The 16,549-nt window shown below is 33.7% G+C and overlaps 2 protein-coding genes and 1 long non-coding RNA gene across 6 annotated transcripts; 2 read left to right on the top strand and 1 right to left on the bottom strand.

Annotated features, from left to right (window-relative positions):
* Positions 1-233: 233 nt before the first annotated feature.
* On the top strand, positions 234-10,598 carry LOC117232817 (synaptic vesicle glycoprotein 2C-like). 4 transcript variants are annotated; one of them, XM_033492502.1, is made up of 12 exons: positions 234-735; positions 4,809-4,871; positions 5,510-5,671; positions 7,612-7,774; positions 7,987-8,108; positions 8,440-8,684; positions 8,862-9,022; positions 9,192-9,384; positions 9,596-9,710; positions 9,802-9,961; positions 10,043-10,170; positions 10,266-10,598. In XM_033492502.1, the coding sequence occupies exons 1-12, from the start codon at positions 711-713 to the stop codon at positions 10,334-10,336; spliced, it is 1,608 nt and encodes a 535-aa protein (XP_033348393.1). In that variant the 5' UTR covers positions 234-710; the 3' UTR covers positions 10,337-10,598. The 4 variants fall into 4 exon arrangements, with proteins under 4 accessions (XP_033348393.1, XP_033348392.1, XP_033348391.1 ...); XM_033492501.1 differs by lacking the exon at positions 234-735 and adding an exon at positions 4,618-4,715 and having other exon boundaries at positions 9,802-9,947; positions 10,032-10,170; XM_033492500.1 differs by lacking the exon at positions 234-735 and adding an exon at positions 4,655-4,715.
* Positions 9,983-11,267, bottom strand: LOC117232827. Its single transcript, XR_004493192.1, has 2 exons — positions 11,139-11,267; positions 9,983-10,187 (listed from the first exon to the last, which is right to left on the bottom strand). It is a non-coding gene; the product is annotated as an uncharacterized LOC117232827 (long non-coding RNA).
* Positions 11,268-12,029: 762 nt separating this feature from the next.
* On the top strand, positions 12,030-15,764 carry LOC117232819 (sorting nexin-4-like). The gene is made up of 10 exons (XM_033492505.1): positions 12,030-12,273; positions 13,261-13,367; positions 13,515-13,731; positions 13,809-13,914; positions 14,015-14,124; positions 14,187-14,324; positions 14,491-14,701; positions 14,783-14,915; positions 15,023-15,137; positions 15,221-15,764. The coding sequence occupies exons 1-10, from the start codon at positions 12,196-12,198 to the stop codon at positions 15,269-15,271; spliced, it is 1,266 nt and encodes a 421-aa protein (XP_033348396.1). The 5' UTR covers positions 12,030-12,195; the 3' UTR covers positions 15,272-15,764.
* The last annotated feature ends 785 nt before the right edge of the window (positions 15,765-16,549 follow it).

Here is a 16,549-nt window from a genome sequence, read left to right on the forward strand (position 1 = left end):
GTGCCAAAGAGCATCGCTTTCGCATCGACGTTGCTAGTATTATTTTAGTAATTGTTTCTTAATATCCTGTTAATATCGGTGTTACCAAGGATAATCGGCGTGCCAATTGGATACGAACGAGTAGACGGGAAGAAATACTCTGCATCCTGGATACCACCTGGTGGTGGACAGTTTTGAAATAGGAAAAATAAAGATGTTGAGAAGGCGAAACACGATGGCGGATCGACCGATGTGTCAGTGCGGGTGGAATTGAATCTTTTTTGTCTATCGCTCGTACGATTCCCCTCGACAACCTGTTTCGCCCCACCAGGGTCGAATTTACATATATGTCGCAGGTGACTTTTGCGTTTGTCTGATTTTAGCGCGAATTGTAGTTTCGCGGCAGGCATGTGCAGTGCGTGCAGCTGAAATTACGCTCAGTTTCTCCGTTTCTTCACGGTGCACGTTGCAGTTGCTACAAGCGCGCGACCATCGCCTCTTTTCCGCTTTGTTTTTTCCTCCCTTTCTTTTCTTACCTCCCTTTTCCTCCGTTTTATCCTTCGTTTTCTCTGTTTTCCTAAGGAAAAAGAAACAGAGAAATCGTCGTTCGCCGCGACGATTTCGCGCGTGTGTGTAACAGAGAAAGAGAGTTCTCCCCTTTGACAGCTGTTTCGCTAACTGATTGGCTCAAGACACAAAATCACAGGAGGCGGAGGAAAACAGGATATTTAATGAATCCGTCGATGAAGTACAGCGGTAAGTTTGTAAAGCAGTTGTATTTGTGTTTTTTTTTTTTCTTTTTTGGTGAGACAAGATATTTTTACTGCTTTCTTTCTCTTTTGCCGTTTTATCAATGTCGGATTTTCAATCGCGTTTTAATCGAAACCTCTAACGTTTATAAAAATTAATATCAGATTAAACAATCTGAAATAAACGCAGCGCCACATACCTATGCGACTGTCGTTGGTTCAGCGACTTTTCCAATTTCGAATTAACCGTAACGGATAATTAAACGAATTCACGATCGCCGTCCTCGCCATTCATCGGATTGAGAAATTGTACGATTTTTCCAATTTTTTGTGCAAGAAATCTTTACTTAGCACGAATGTTTTTTGCATATCGGGCGGAAAATCGACCGAGGACCGCGACGTAACTCGTGCCGCAAATTCACACGTCGGTGAAAAACTAGTAAAAGAATTTGATTTTGGAAATATGAAAATGTGGGAACGGTGTCGTAAACGTTGTACAGAAAAGTTAGCGAGGAATTAACACGTGAATAATATTTTTCCTTCCGTTTATCACATTTGTCATGAACCAGACTGAAAAGCGAAGAAATCACGTATTGCGCGCGACACGAATTATTTCAAAAGTCACGTAAAACTGTAACTTTCTCGCTTTTCTTGGGTTTGATTCGAGACATCTACCTGAATCAATACACAAAGCGTTGCTTCTACACCAAAGATCGTATCACGGATTGAAGTATGACTAGTAAATACCTTGTTATTGCTATTCCAAGATTGTAGTAATTATCGTAATTTTAAAAACCTAGACTATATGGATTATATTTAAATTTCAAATGATCTATCAGTCGATTCAACCGATTCAATGACATATTTACTTTTATACGGATTAATTCTCAAACCTGTTTCGATTACCGCTCATCAATTAACTCGTGTAACTACTTTACGCAATCACTCGATCCTGGAATTTAATGTCGATGCTATGATAACATAAACAAAGAAACGATCGCGAAAACACAATGGCATTAGAAAACCATAAACTTCATTGAGATACAGAGAGATCTCGTACAAGTCCGATGATCTCGAGCGCATTTACTCCAACACCTTTTCTCTTTCTTTTTCGCTATATTTCTTTCTTCTACCGATATTTTCTTCAAATATTATATAAATAATATAAAACCTTAACCGAAAGTGTACGAACTCGTATCTGCCAATGTTATCCCAACGTTGGTCAAACGTCGTTTCGTCGTAATATCTTACGTTTAATTTACACGTTCGCTGACATTTTTCATTAGATTGTTTGATAGTTTAGAGTTTAACGTGATCTTTTGCGAAAGCGTCACGGTCGTGTCGCTTCAAAATATACCGTGCACTGCTCGAGAAAAGTTCCGCGGGAGGAATTCGGCGCCGCCGATTGGATATTTCTGACAGACTCGACACGATCATAAAGATAAGCACACGCATTGGCCAAAAGTGTCATATACGCAAATAAAAGGATATAACAACGCGTGACGGTGAGCGATAGCGAACAATACCTCCCTTGCCTCTGTGTCGCACCGCGAAACTTCTTTCCAGCAGCGCACTGTACATACCTGTGATTACAATATTCAAATATTATTATCTGATCGATTACCTGACAATAATCATTGCGATTACGAAACTGAAGCAGCACATATACGTACGTACCGATAACTAGGTGATAATCATTTGCATATGATAAATGCCCCAGCAATAGAAGGATAGTAGGTTTATTAATATTTATTTTCATAGAACATGACGCTACTTCCCCTTGCGGTATCACGGAATTTTCCTTCATTATCGAATGCACCTAACAGATTTACGGTTTCCCAATGCACTGTACGTAGCTATGTATATTTGCTTCATGGCAACCAGATGAAATACTCCGAGCTGCATGTTTATAGCGTTTAATTGCACGAAGTTAAAAAATGAAACTGAGAAACGAATTGCTGGTTAATTGTTTACCAACAACGTTTATTTGACTCTGTCGACACGAAAGACGACATGGGGATAAATATCTTATTGCGACTGCTACTTGGGAAATGCTCGTTCAAACGACCGGTTTTTCATTGTATCTGTAACATGTTAACAAATAATTTTCATAAACAAGCATAAGCGATAGACCGACACACGTGCCCTGGACGAATCGTTACGAAAATATTTTTCAAAATTTCCTGATAATTAATCCGCATCCCGTATTCCAGTTCCTATCATCAGTCCGTGTATCATAAAAATACGTGCCGAGTTGTTTTCGAGACGACGAACGTGTTAAATCGATATTTTGATTTTTATACCACGTGTACTCTCACTTTCACGGAATATGAGAAACGCGTTAGATTTGAAAATATTAACAAATATACGTACTTAGATCGTCCGAGAATTTTTAACTCGAATTATAATTGTTTCGTAGACAGCGTGGAAAACAGAAATCCCTAACACTAATTCATAATATTTTAATACACGTGACGCGAGATTATTTTGATACCTTTAAATTTGTATATCTGCTTTCAGGGACACGTCGATCATCCGATCGTCCGAGAATTTTTAATTCGAATTATATCAAATAAATTATAATTGTTTCGTAGATAGCGTGAAAAACAGAAATCCCTAACACTAATTCATAATATTTTAACACACGTGACGCGAGATTATTTTGATACCTTTAAATTTTTATATCTGCTTTCAGCGGCCTGTCAATCATAATTAAAATTGCTTATTCGCGTAATTAATATGGTTCATTGTTCTTCCATTCAATGCCGTGAAACAAGATGTTAAATGTCATAACTATGTATATATTCCTTTAAATGAAAACAGAAACATATTCCTTTCTCGTTCGATAAGCTCTACTTACTATCGCGCCACATTTTTTAAACGTGATATAGTATATAAAAATTGCTGCATCGAAGAGTATTTCCCAATATCCTAATTATGAAAAAGAATGTATAGCAAAATACTGTATAAGTACTAATTATAGATAACTATTAACGTAATACCAATATAAATACTGAAATATCGTACAACATGTTTTGATTTTAATAGACGAGTAATTGACCAAAGTAAAGTTTCATAATAAACGTACATTTGCAAGATGATAAAAATAAAAGTAAAATAAATTATAGAAGAAGAAACGAATGAATAAGAAATATGAAAATAGAATCTGTGTATGTGCGGACGTGTAATACATACGCAATACGATATACAAGAATTTGGAAGATTTCAAACACTATGTGTTTATAGATTTTTTTTCTACAGACACATGGGATTAACGAGCTACCACCAGTGTAAACAAATATTCTACTTCAATTACTGTTGTATTTGCTAATTCTTCAGTTAGACTTTCTCGGCCATCGTCTCACCATTAAATCTAGTCATTGTCAAACGTATTACAGTGTAATAGTGATCAATTTTACATTTCACTACGTGCTATCAGCTGCAAGTTGCTTGCATTTTCTTTTCTTACTCGAATAAATGTCATTTTTATATGATATGATTCTATCGTACTTTAATTGCGTTCGCAAATATTTTTTGTCAAACTTTTCGCAATTGATAGCGATCGCTGTAAATCGTAATTTATAATAAAGTGGCGAGTGAAACATCTTTGGTGAAAATCTGTCTCTCGTTGACGATAATTCGATTATTGCGATAATAAATATTACCTATTGCCAGCCTGTAACGTAAACGTTTACACAAATCGTGTTTAACAAGGACAAATACCGTGAAATTAAAGTAACTAAGTACTGATTAAATATCATAAAACGTAACTAACGTCAAATTTATAAATTGTCAAACTCTATGTTTGTAAACGTTCGTTTACAGAGAGAATACAACCCTAAGCAATCCATTTTTTTTTTAAATCGTTCAATTACCAACTTCGATCATTAATAGTAATAATTTATTTTGTTAAACGTATTACGTGAATGATGGTGTTTAAACGATTCTTCGATTTGCTTTCAGTGTTTAGCTACAAATATTTGCGATGTACGTTACCTAGCTGCTTTACAACGTTAATATAATAATATACAAAACTTATTGCGGAAGATCAATAATCGTGTACTGTGTGTCTTGCTATAGGTGAAGACGTAAAGTCTGAGGAGTCTGGTCCCGTAGATTTCGAACGAGCAATAACTAATGCCGGTAAGCATATATCGATGTTTTTATACCGCGCTCTCACTTAAAACAACGTCTTACGCTTCATCAATCGCTATCGCGCGTTTCAAATTCAAAAAAGGAAACGCGTAAAAATTCCAGACGGTCTAATAGCTTATTTTGCTTTTATCTTTCAAAACTATTAAATCCTGAACGATGCATATACACGTATATAATTACCGAAACAACTATACAAATTACAAAGAGGAAATAAACGTTCCTGAGTGACGTTCCAAGAGCTTTGAGCTGTTCGTTTTCTCAAAGAATTTTTATCTTTTTTTTCCTTTCGTAACATCTACCAAATAAACGAACAAAACGATGCTCCTCGATGTAAAGATATTTCACATCGAAACGAGCATCTTTTTTAAGGATAAAGAACAGCAAACGGTCAGAAATATCATATATATTATATATAATATATATATATAATATAATATACATATATATATATATATGAAATATCATATATATCATATATATCATATAGAGAGAGAGAGAGAGAGAGAGGGAGAGAGAGATAGAAATCCGACATAGAATCGAATCCAATCGAATGACTTTCCTTGGAATCTTTCATCGATCGAATGACGTCTGGCATTCTTCCATGTACACGCAAAATTTTTCGACAGGCTATGGAAAATTCAACTACTTGTTGCTGTTGGCCGTGTTGCCCGCTAGTTTCTCCAGTATTTTCTCGTCATCGGCGATGTCGTACGTGTTACCATCGGCCGAGTGCGACTTGAGGCTCACCATGTTCGACAAGGGTCTACTCAACTCGATGACGTTCGCAGGTGGTATATTCATTTATTGGCGTAATCACGTAACCGCGACTGTAATTACAGGTTGAGCTTAAGACACAGAGAGTCAAAGCGCGCATTTGGTACGCTTCGAGTTTCTGGTTAGAACACACATGGTGTACGCTACGGACTCGTTAGGGAATGTATTTGTACGAGTACGGACATGGTAATTAAATGACACACTCTTGTACTTCATCGTGCATTGGTTACGTGGTCCGCGTGGGCAACGATCTCGAGTGACGATTTTCAAGCGACGAGAAATCGCGTTCGAGATCGACGAGCGATCGTTCGACTCGTAATTTAAAATTGCTTCCGTCTTTATTTCTACTGTAACGTAATTTAGATTGTCGATTGTTTGCCAGGTAAGAGAGCAAGACTTTGAAAAGGTCTCTTTATCGGATTTAAGATGTTGGGAATTTTTTTGAAGAAAAAGAGAGTGAATTATTTTATGACCTGTTTAAGATTATTGCAAATTAAAAGTCTAAACCGCACTGTTTACCGCATTGGTTACCTTATGATTCATTCGAATCAGAAACGAAGAGATACTTTACGAGTTTCTAATTTTTAATCTCCGTTATACATCCGAACATAATATTTTCCAGTAACGGAATTTTCCCTTTCAAATATGTACATGTTTTATTAGCGTTCGTACGCAGAGTGTACTCTCTTCTTTATTCGATCGAGCGAATTCCAATTATAAAAATTTGCTACGAAACTAACGACACGATCAAAGAACTCGAAAGATGTAAGCGCAAGAGAATTGGCAAAAGTGCACGGTGTTGGAAAAGCCACCACAGTCGCAGACGTCGAAAAACAAAAACATGATCTAAAGCACGTCGATCCCTGTGATGCTGGCAACGACAGTAGAGAAACCGTAAATATACTGATGCAATGAAATGATTTCATTACGATAAAAACGATAATAACGACGACTTTATGCAAATGGAAATAACAAACGAAAGTGGTAAGGAAGAGATTCCTTCTCGTACCGAAGCATTCGTGACGTTCAAAAAAGGACTTGGATAATCGAAATGGAAAAAGAATGTAACTCTATGCAGTTTCTTGCGTTGAAACAATTCTATGACTTAGCAACTAAAAAGATATTGGATCCATAAATACTTAAAGAAACTATCAATTAATCCTAAACTGTGTTTCATTATCGAAGCAGTTTTGTCACTGCTAAGGAACCGATAAGGAAGACCGTACAATTTCTACAAAAGGAATCGAACAGCATAAGACGCGGTATTCTGAGAAAATAAACTTTTTGACAGCTTATCGTTTCTTTATTGCATTAATTAATAACTTGTTGATAATGCCACGCACAACATCACCTTTAATAAAACTCTCTAACGGAGAAGCTTGATATCAGTATACTGCGAAGAACTTGATATCATGACAACAATAGGAACAGGTAAAAGAGATATGAGAATTTATGAAAACGGAAAGTCCCACGGAAAGATCAATGTTTATATCAAACATAACCAATATGATTTACGATGCATAATATCTGCATCTGTGTTTCTGGAACAATTCCAATAGCTTTTGTTTAGAACGATATCTTTCATCGGGAAACAACATCCTTCGTTTCTGATTCATTTTCGAATAAGAAGATTATTCATTTTTATCGTATCACGATTTACGTCAAAATTTATATCGAATTGCATTAATTATTACTTTCGTCGTAACAAGTAACTTTAGGATTTAATCAATCACGTACATACATTTTATTCCTATAGAGAATAATTTGTTAAACATATGCTTATGTATATTCTTTGAAAGTCAGTTTCGAAATTCTTTTCTTTTCGCCTAACCGTTCAAATTACTGTGAATATAATGAATAAACGTAATATGATTCATATCGATAAAGTGCGTATCATAAAATCAACAGAGAAATCCAACTACCCAACTATCGTTGAAAATTTGGCTGGTTTCAGGTATGATCAGCACCTCATTTTTCTGGGGATTTATGACCGATACGTTTGGTCGTAAGAAGATAATGTTTTACGGTTACATGGTCGCCGGAATCATGAGTTTGACGGCTTGTTTCTCGCATACTTCGTGGCTTTTAATTTTGTTCAAGTTTCTCGATGGCGTAATGTAAGTTGATACAACGATCATTTCAATGAAATCATTGATACTTCGATCGCTACGATTCGTATCTACCTTTACGTTAACTAACTACGTTGAACTAAGACATAGCTTAGGACAGAATTACAAATCTACTAATACCACTGGCGATGCGTATGGCAGCTAAAATTGATTCTTTCAAAAAATATCAAATTTTGATAATAATCTTTGCACGCTTGCAGCATGTCCGGCCCGTATGCCGCTCTTATGTCTTATCTGGCAGAAGTTCACAACGATGCGCAGCGATCTCGAACCTATATGTGGTTAGGGGTGTTTTTCTCGCTTGGAAATATTTCTCTACCATGTGAGTAGCCTTTAATCGCGATATCCTGCTCTCATATTTTTCTAACGTGTTTACATAGCTGTGGAAATTACTCCTTTTGACCATTGAAGCGATTCATCGAAGGAAAATTACGATACGCTCATATAGCGATGTTTTTCTGATCTCTGTATCAACTGATACTAAAATGACGAGCGATTAACGAATAGACAACACCGAATGTCTATAAGATAGAAGAAAATTCTATGTGTCGACTGGGATAAACTCTTTAATGTCTTTAATACAGATGTTCAATTTCATTTCTTATTTTACTTTACGTTCGTCCGCATAAAACAGGGAAAATATTTGGTTTCAGGCATCGCCTGGTTAATCATACCGCAAAAATGGACCATTAACATTTGGACCGGGGTCGTAAAGATCAGTTCATGGCGTGTGTTCTTGGCGATTTGTTCGTTGCCAGAGTTTCTTGCCTGCTTAGCGATCTTCGCATTCCCCGAGAGCCCGCGTTTTCTTTTGTTGAAAGGCAGGAGAGAAGAGGCTCTTGAAGTTTTCAGGAAGATATACTCGGTGAACACCGGCAAGGATCCGGACACATATCCAGTAAGCAATGTTCGATATTTCAGTGTTCTCCACGAAAAATTGCAAATTCCACTTCGATACAATCCAATTACACTCGTTATATTCCCACTCATGCTCGCTCCTTGCATAACATTAACGTGATCATTCATTCGTTCATTTTTTATACCAAGTCCAATTCGAAATGACCTTCGTTTTCAGATAAAAGATATCGACGACGAGTATTCCGTTGAGCTGGCGAGCAACAGTAAGATAAAGGACAAGTTACGTTCCTGCTGGCAACAGATCAAACCACTCTTTCTATCGCCAAACATCTTCAAACTGATCGTAATCGGCATGATTCAACTGGGTGCCACGATAGGGTTAGTTAGATCAACTGAACTTTTCTTGAAACATATTTTCATTGTCGCTGACTCTTTGAATTCTTTATATCATGTCGAATATATTTCAAGAGTGAACAAGAGTTCATCAGTGACTTTAATCATAGTAGAAACGAAAAACGTTGACCAACGAGGAAATTTCAATTTATAGATCGAATTCGATTAGACTATGGATGCCACAATTATTCACAATGATGGAACAATTCAAGAATGACGATTCGAAATACGAATATTCGAGCTCGCAGCCGCGCTTCTGTTACATGTTAGGCCAACAAGGGGCAAATCATAATTTCTCAACGAGTTTTGTAAACGAAACTCTAAATGCTGTCCACACATGCGTACCGGTATTACGTTATTTACATACAAATACGATAAATCATTCCTTGTTTACACACATTTCTTTGTTTTTTACATTGCGATGCTGTAAATTAAGATTGTACAACGTACATCGTTGCTTGTTACGCGTACTCACGAAGGATTTATTAATTCTCTCTTTTGGCTTTTGTTTCTATACGTTGAAGATTTCAATCATTTTTTACGCGTGCTTTATTTCAGATGGATTTGAACTCGAAAGTATTCATTAATTCTATCGTAATTGCGGTTACCGGTGTAATAGGATATACTTTGGCAGGCACGCTCATTACTGTAGTAGGGAAAAAGAAACTTATAGGTGAGATATCTACGCTGGACATAAATTTTGTACAGGAACGTACAGGAAAATATTGATCTTCGTAATAATTTACGATTTCTATTTATTGCAGCAACTTGTTTCATTGTAGCAGCTGCTTGTTGTGGCTCGCTTTACTGGGCTGAAGACACTAACAGTATTCTTGGTTTGTGTTCAGTTTTCGTAGCCATGTCGAGTATAGGTGGTGCCTGTGTCGTAAACGTAATCGTCGATAATTTCCCGACGTGTTTAAGGTACAAAGATATATCATTTTCTAGCAATTTGTTTATTCTACGTGTCAAGTATCTTATCGATTATTTAATACTTTTCTTCAGGACTATGGCAGTTAGTCTAACTATGATGGTAGGCAGAATTGGGGCGGTCATAGGCAATTTACTATTTCCAGTGCTGTTTGACTTGTCCTGCTTGGGCCCCTTCATTATGATTGGCTCTGCCTCTCTAGGTAAAATCACCTAAATCCTTTGGTATATGAATAATAAAATAATGTCACGACATAATATTCTTATATGTACATTGCACACAAATTTAATTTTTCAGTATCGGCATTACTAGTGACCATCCTCCCACGGAAAAAGTCGCAGAAGAATAAGCCAAAGCAAATTGCCTGACGAAGATCTGTATGGTTAAAATGTAATCAGCTAATAGTAGCTGAAAGAATCGCTTGTAAATACACACCCTGTGTCTGGTCGTTGGTCAATTGTAATTTTCGGTGCATGATTTTTCATCATGTAAATATGTAAATACAATACAATTACACTCATGTAGCATAAGGTAACCTCATCACTTTATACGTATGCGTGTAACCCAAACACTTCGCAAGACAAGTGCATGGCCTAAGTGACGTTTTTAATAAACATTATGATTGCATGACGTAATATAATTTTAGAACACCCTTTATCCTCGAGATTTAATAACCTCGCCCGTCAATGAATCATTAGATAATACATTAACTCGCAATTAATGTCGTTAATTCGCAAAATAATTATTGAATATCGTAAAATTCAGAGGCGATGTAACGAAAAGAAGCAATATTCGTAATTTCCTCTGAATTTACTTTCTTAATTCTTATTATCTTAGTATTAACAGTCATAAGTATCGTACGCAATTGAAAAAACTACATCTTTAAAATCAGAGACCTACTAACAGTCAGTTCGATCTTCTAATCACGTAAAAGATAATTAAAAAATTATTTTCATGCAAAAAATGTTTTAACACGTTCAAAATATAAAAAGTGGTGTGAATAGAATTTTGCTATATTACGTATTAATTACATTAATATTACTCACTATTTGTTAAAAATACGTACTAAATAAATTGTAGAATACTAAATAAATATTACCAATTATACAGAAAAAGAAAAAAACTGACGCATAAATACGTTTGCTTGTGTTAAAATAAATCAAACGTTACCAAACGTCCATGAAAAGCTTTCAGATTCATCGTCTGTGACATCCCCTAATGCTTCGAAGTTTCCCTAGCGGTCAAACAATAATCTGCACAAAAAGAGGCCAAATCATAAATGTAAAATAAATATATAAGGACAAATTATTTAAAGATGAAACGATGATTAAGGTTAAATTGCGCTCGTTATACGAGCTACCGGTTACCGATAATTGTCGGTAAAATGTGACAATCGAAAAGATCAAAAGAAAAAAAGTAATAGATTATAGTAAACTATTGCATAAACCGCGAGCGTTAATTGAACGAAGTTAAGACTAACGTGCGTTTAAACGATGAATAAGTATAAAGGTACGTGTAGTACGTACTGTGGAGTAATACTAAACACGTCTTATTGTTATGATCACAACACTAGAATGGCCATCACGCTGCAGTTTGCTCAGCAATACAAATATATATAGTACGTATGTACGATTTCAGAAAAGTTGTTTCTTTCTATTAAATAAACAAACATATATTCAGTGGTTATCATATTTAATTACCTTCACTGTGTTTTTGTGATTTCTCTAGAAATTAAAATTACCGAATTTACTAATGACGTATCTACAAACTATCAAAAAATATTTATAAAGAAATGACTTTCCACACGCACATAGACATTAAAATAGTGTGTATGCGCAAATTATTTCATCTCTTGCAATTTGCAATCAACTGCACGCATCTGATTCGAAAACTTTCGGCTTCAACGCACTTCTTAAAATTCCCTAGAGCACTACCGAAAACTACGTGAGTTGCTGTTATTTGCAGGATGTAAATATGTTTAAACGAATTCTTTATACTACGAATGAATTATTGAGATTACAATAAAAATGTTAATGGAACCAACGAAATATTTTCGTAAACGGATTAGTGAGTCGTTATTGAACGTTTTAAAGGGAATTTAACCTGCTGCAACGTACAGCGCTCTATTGAATAAAGTGACAGTGTCAGTAATGGAGAAAGTGAACGTGATGTGAAAGGCTTCGAAGTTCCTTTGCCGCTTCGTAGATTTTTAGGCCGATACAGAATCATGGAAGAAGTGTTTCAGAACGGGAATTATCAGAGGGAGTCAAACGCAAACATGACTACTATGGAGACACAAAAGGAGGTAAGAAACTCTTCGAATAGTTGACCATTTCAATTCGTCCGCCAAATCAATACGTCGTTCGAAGCTATAATTTTTAAACACGTTCTTATTTGAACGGGTTTCTAGGTATTATGATTATCGTAATATTTGTGCAAAGTTAAATTACTGTGAAATTATATTTGTTTAAGTTAAAGAAGCATTAGATAATTGCACAGAATACGTATGTATATTGCGAAAGAATCGAAGTGACGCGCAGTGATTCTCATGTTTTGTTATTGTTGTTCTAAATTTCTTATTTTTTTATTGACCTTATTTTCTAATTTTGCTTTTAATAACTTATATCTATGTTTTGATTGTTGTTTAATTTATGCTACATTTTTTTAATATGTCAAATTTTCTAGTACACCTTCGTTGTATAAATTAGCTTTAAGCAATTTTTATAAATTTGTGTTACTTAAACGTATAATATGTATAAAATAAATGATACTAGATCGCTTAAAAGAAATTACTTGTATTATTACAGTAGAAAATATAGATTTCTTAATTTATTTGAAGAATCATCAAAGTAGGTCATGAATTATCCGTTTGAGTACCACTATACTAGTGTTGGCGGTATCTACATACGCGTTTGTGAAAGATATTTAAACCTATGATGTCTTGAATTAGCATGCAACCAATTTAAATTCAGATATTATTGCAAGATATTATTTTATTGAGTAATTAATGATAATAAGGCAAATTATAAAATTTTTTACTTTTAATTTTGGAACTTAATAAATATAAAATAGTTCATTTGTTTTCCTTGTATTAATTGAATATGATTTAATTTTGATACTTAATATTAAAAATAAATTGTGTTATTAATATTTGTTAATAATTGTTTACATAGGTTTTATTTATTTGTACTTGTCATTTTTCTTTAAATCTACTTTCATAAATTATATAATATAAAAAATAAAACAGTTATATTTTTTATACCTTAAACTCATTATTTATGTTCTATATTAGGATGTATTGCTTGATCACATGGAAATCTCTATAGTTGAAACCGAAAAGCGTGCAAATGGAGCATTGAATTTAAGAGAGTTTTATACAGTCTACCTCATTGAGACTAAGTAAGTGAACCTATTATTCTTTACTTAATAAAGTTAAAACGGGGATGTTTCAAGCTTGTGTACATTTAATTTTAAATTATCTCTCTTTGCAAAAGTTACACTTTAACATCTATGAAATATATACATATATATTAAATATTATTGTAGAATTACAGATCCAGGCTTTAAAGGTGCACTCACCAAAATAAGCTCTCTATGGCGTCGATACACAGAATTTGAACTACTCCGAGCTTATTTGGAAATTTCCTATCCGTATATTGTACTGCCTCCATTACCAGAAAAAAAAGTTTTATATGCATGGCAAAAGGTTACCACTGATACATTCGATCCAGATTTTGTTGACAGACGAAGAGTTGGTCTTGAGGTATACTATTTATATTTATTCGTTGCTTCTTTATTTGAAAATATGTATTTGATATTTATAACAAATTTATTTCTAAGAATTTCCTATTGAGGGTAGCCTCGCATCCTATATTGTCTCGTGATGAGCATTTCATGGGATTTTTGCAACAAAAGGATGGTTGGAGGGAAAGCATTAAAGAAACAGGTACATTCTGTTAAAGAAGTATCTATCTTATTATCTATTTATATCATTATTTATTTATACATTTATAATGAGTGTTGTAATTATTAATGTTTTATGATAGGTTATTTGCAATTAGTAGAATCAAAATTAAAGGCACTGAGCGTAGCAGTGCGATTAAGGAAACCAGATAAGCGATTTGAAACAATCAAAAACTATGGAATTGAACTTCAGGTATGTTCAGCATTGAGAAAAAGTAAACTTTTATAGTAGTACGTATCCGTTTAATATTTCAGAATAATTTATGTAATGTTCTTCGAGTACGTGCGCGACTTGTAGAAAAACAACACAGTTTGTACAAATTACATGCAAATTATGGTCGTGTATTTAGTGAATGGAGTGCCATAGAAAGAGAAATGGGTGATGGGCTACAGGTATTCAATTTTATATATATTATAAATATTTCTTAACATTTATATCTTTAGAAACATTATAATTACCAATTTTTGCGAGAAATTTCTAAATGATAAAACATAATTGAATTATGCTACAAGTATATATATTGCAAAGCGCACTGCATTACAGCGCCTGTTTTCTTAGAAATCGGGTCACTACTTGGATTCATTAGCAGCTACAATAGATACAACCCTCGAAGAAGAGGAACTAATAGCAGATCAGTTGAAAGAATGGTTATTTGGTGCTTCTGCGTTACAAGCAGTTGTTAAACGAAGAGAAGCTTTACAGTTAACCAAAGATGAAGCTCATGATGCTCTAACCACAGCGTTTGAACAAAAAGAAAAAATTATACAAGGTTTTAAATTATACTAAGTACTATTACCATTCAATTTACAAATATGGGAATTTTTGGAGCTAATGCAGTTTATTATTGCAGGTAAATCTGGTTTAATGTCAAGATTATTTGTATCTGTGGATACAGAAGAAGTTCGTGAATTAAAAATGCTACAGTTAGAACAAAGGATTGCACAACACGAAGAAGCCGTCAAGCGGGTGGATGAAGATTTAAAGTAATATATTTTAATCAAATATTTTACACATACTTATAGCATGTAAAAAGTATACTATGAAACTATGTATAATACATTTCTCTATATTTTACATGTAATGTTTTTAGGTCTTTCTCTATTAAAGCAATGATGGACATTGAAAGATTTCAACACCAAAAGGTGGTAGATTTAAAAGAAATTTTGGCAGCTTACTGCATTTTACAATTTAAACTTGCTAGAAAGGTAACATTTTTGCACATTATTATTTAACTAATTTACTACCCATCTTTGTACAGATGAATCAATGTTTCTATAAATAATTACAGGGATTGCAAGCTTGGCAGCATATCAAGGGTTGTCTGGAAAGTATGCCATAAAAATCTTTTCTTATTGAAACTGACAAAGAACAATAATTGTTCCACATCTTTCGTGCGATATACATTCCTATAATTGTAAGCTCACTCATACTGTACGCTTATTATTACATCAATGTACAAGATTGTTTTTATTATTTAATGTTAGACTAGATAATATTATATATACATATATATTATATATACACACAATTCATGTTGGATATATACATAGTTATGTGAAACATTATTTAATATTTATATGTATTTAGTATGTTCTTGTTGTACGTGTAAGATACAATTAAGCAATTATGTGAATGTTTAGGCAGTACTTAAGGGTTGTCATAAGTCAAAGATCTGTGTGATTTATATATAATATAAATCACCAAGTGAAATCCCTAGAATGTTAGTTATGAAAGTTGGAAAAATCGTTGCTGTAACTTTTTATACACTGTCTTATATCTGCTCAATAGGCTTGAATTTCATTGACGTCGATTAAATCCCGGATTGTATCTCATTTATCGATACAATTGTTGCATTTATTTTTCGTAATACTTAGGAGCCTTAATCTCATTGATAAATGATACAAATTTAAGATTTGAAATACTATTTTCTACGTCTGAATAACTATGTTTTCTACGTATATACCTGGTAGTTTAAATTGTATATTAATTTCTCTCTTCTTCTGTTTTTCAGTTTTCAATAGAATTTATTTAGGTCATACATTTTGCAATGTACTCTGCATCTACAATCAATGGATGTCTATTATACCAATGTTAAAGTTTTATAGTAATTCCTCTATAACAATAACAATTTTCTTGATTTCTTGTCTTACTCGATAAAGAAAACAATTTTTTCTTGATTTAGCTTCCTAAATTTTATTTCAATTAGGTGTAATCAATATGTTTAAAGGTACATCACACAACATATGTACGTTATACGTATGTTTGCTCATTAATACTCCTTAAAATCAATAATATAATTTAAATAATACTAAATATGATAAATTATATATTTTTTTTCATTAAATATCTAATATATACAATATTTATAACGAATAATTAATGTTGTTTGTAATGAACAATTAGCTTGAACAAAATTTATTGTAATACTTTTGGCGACAATTAATTGTACAAGAAATTCCTAGTAATTTAAATAAAATATATGAGACAACATTATGATCTTTTATTGTTACGAAATATCTCGCTAATGGAAGTATTTATTGTTATCTCTATTATACGTTTTGAATCATTATAAAATCAAGTTGTTTCGAGATATAAAGAGAGAAATTGAAGAAAAGGT

This window comes from Bombus vosnesenskii, unplaced genomic scaffold (assembly GCF_011952255.1).
Source record: "Bombus vosnesenskii isolate JDL3184/JDL3185 unplaced genomic scaffold, Bvos_JDL3184-5_v1.1 scf7180000013293, whole genome shotgun sequence".
In the NCBI taxonomy this organism is placed as follows: Eukaryota; Metazoa; Arthropoda; class Insecta; order Hymenoptera; family Apidae; genus Bombus; species Bombus vosnesenskii.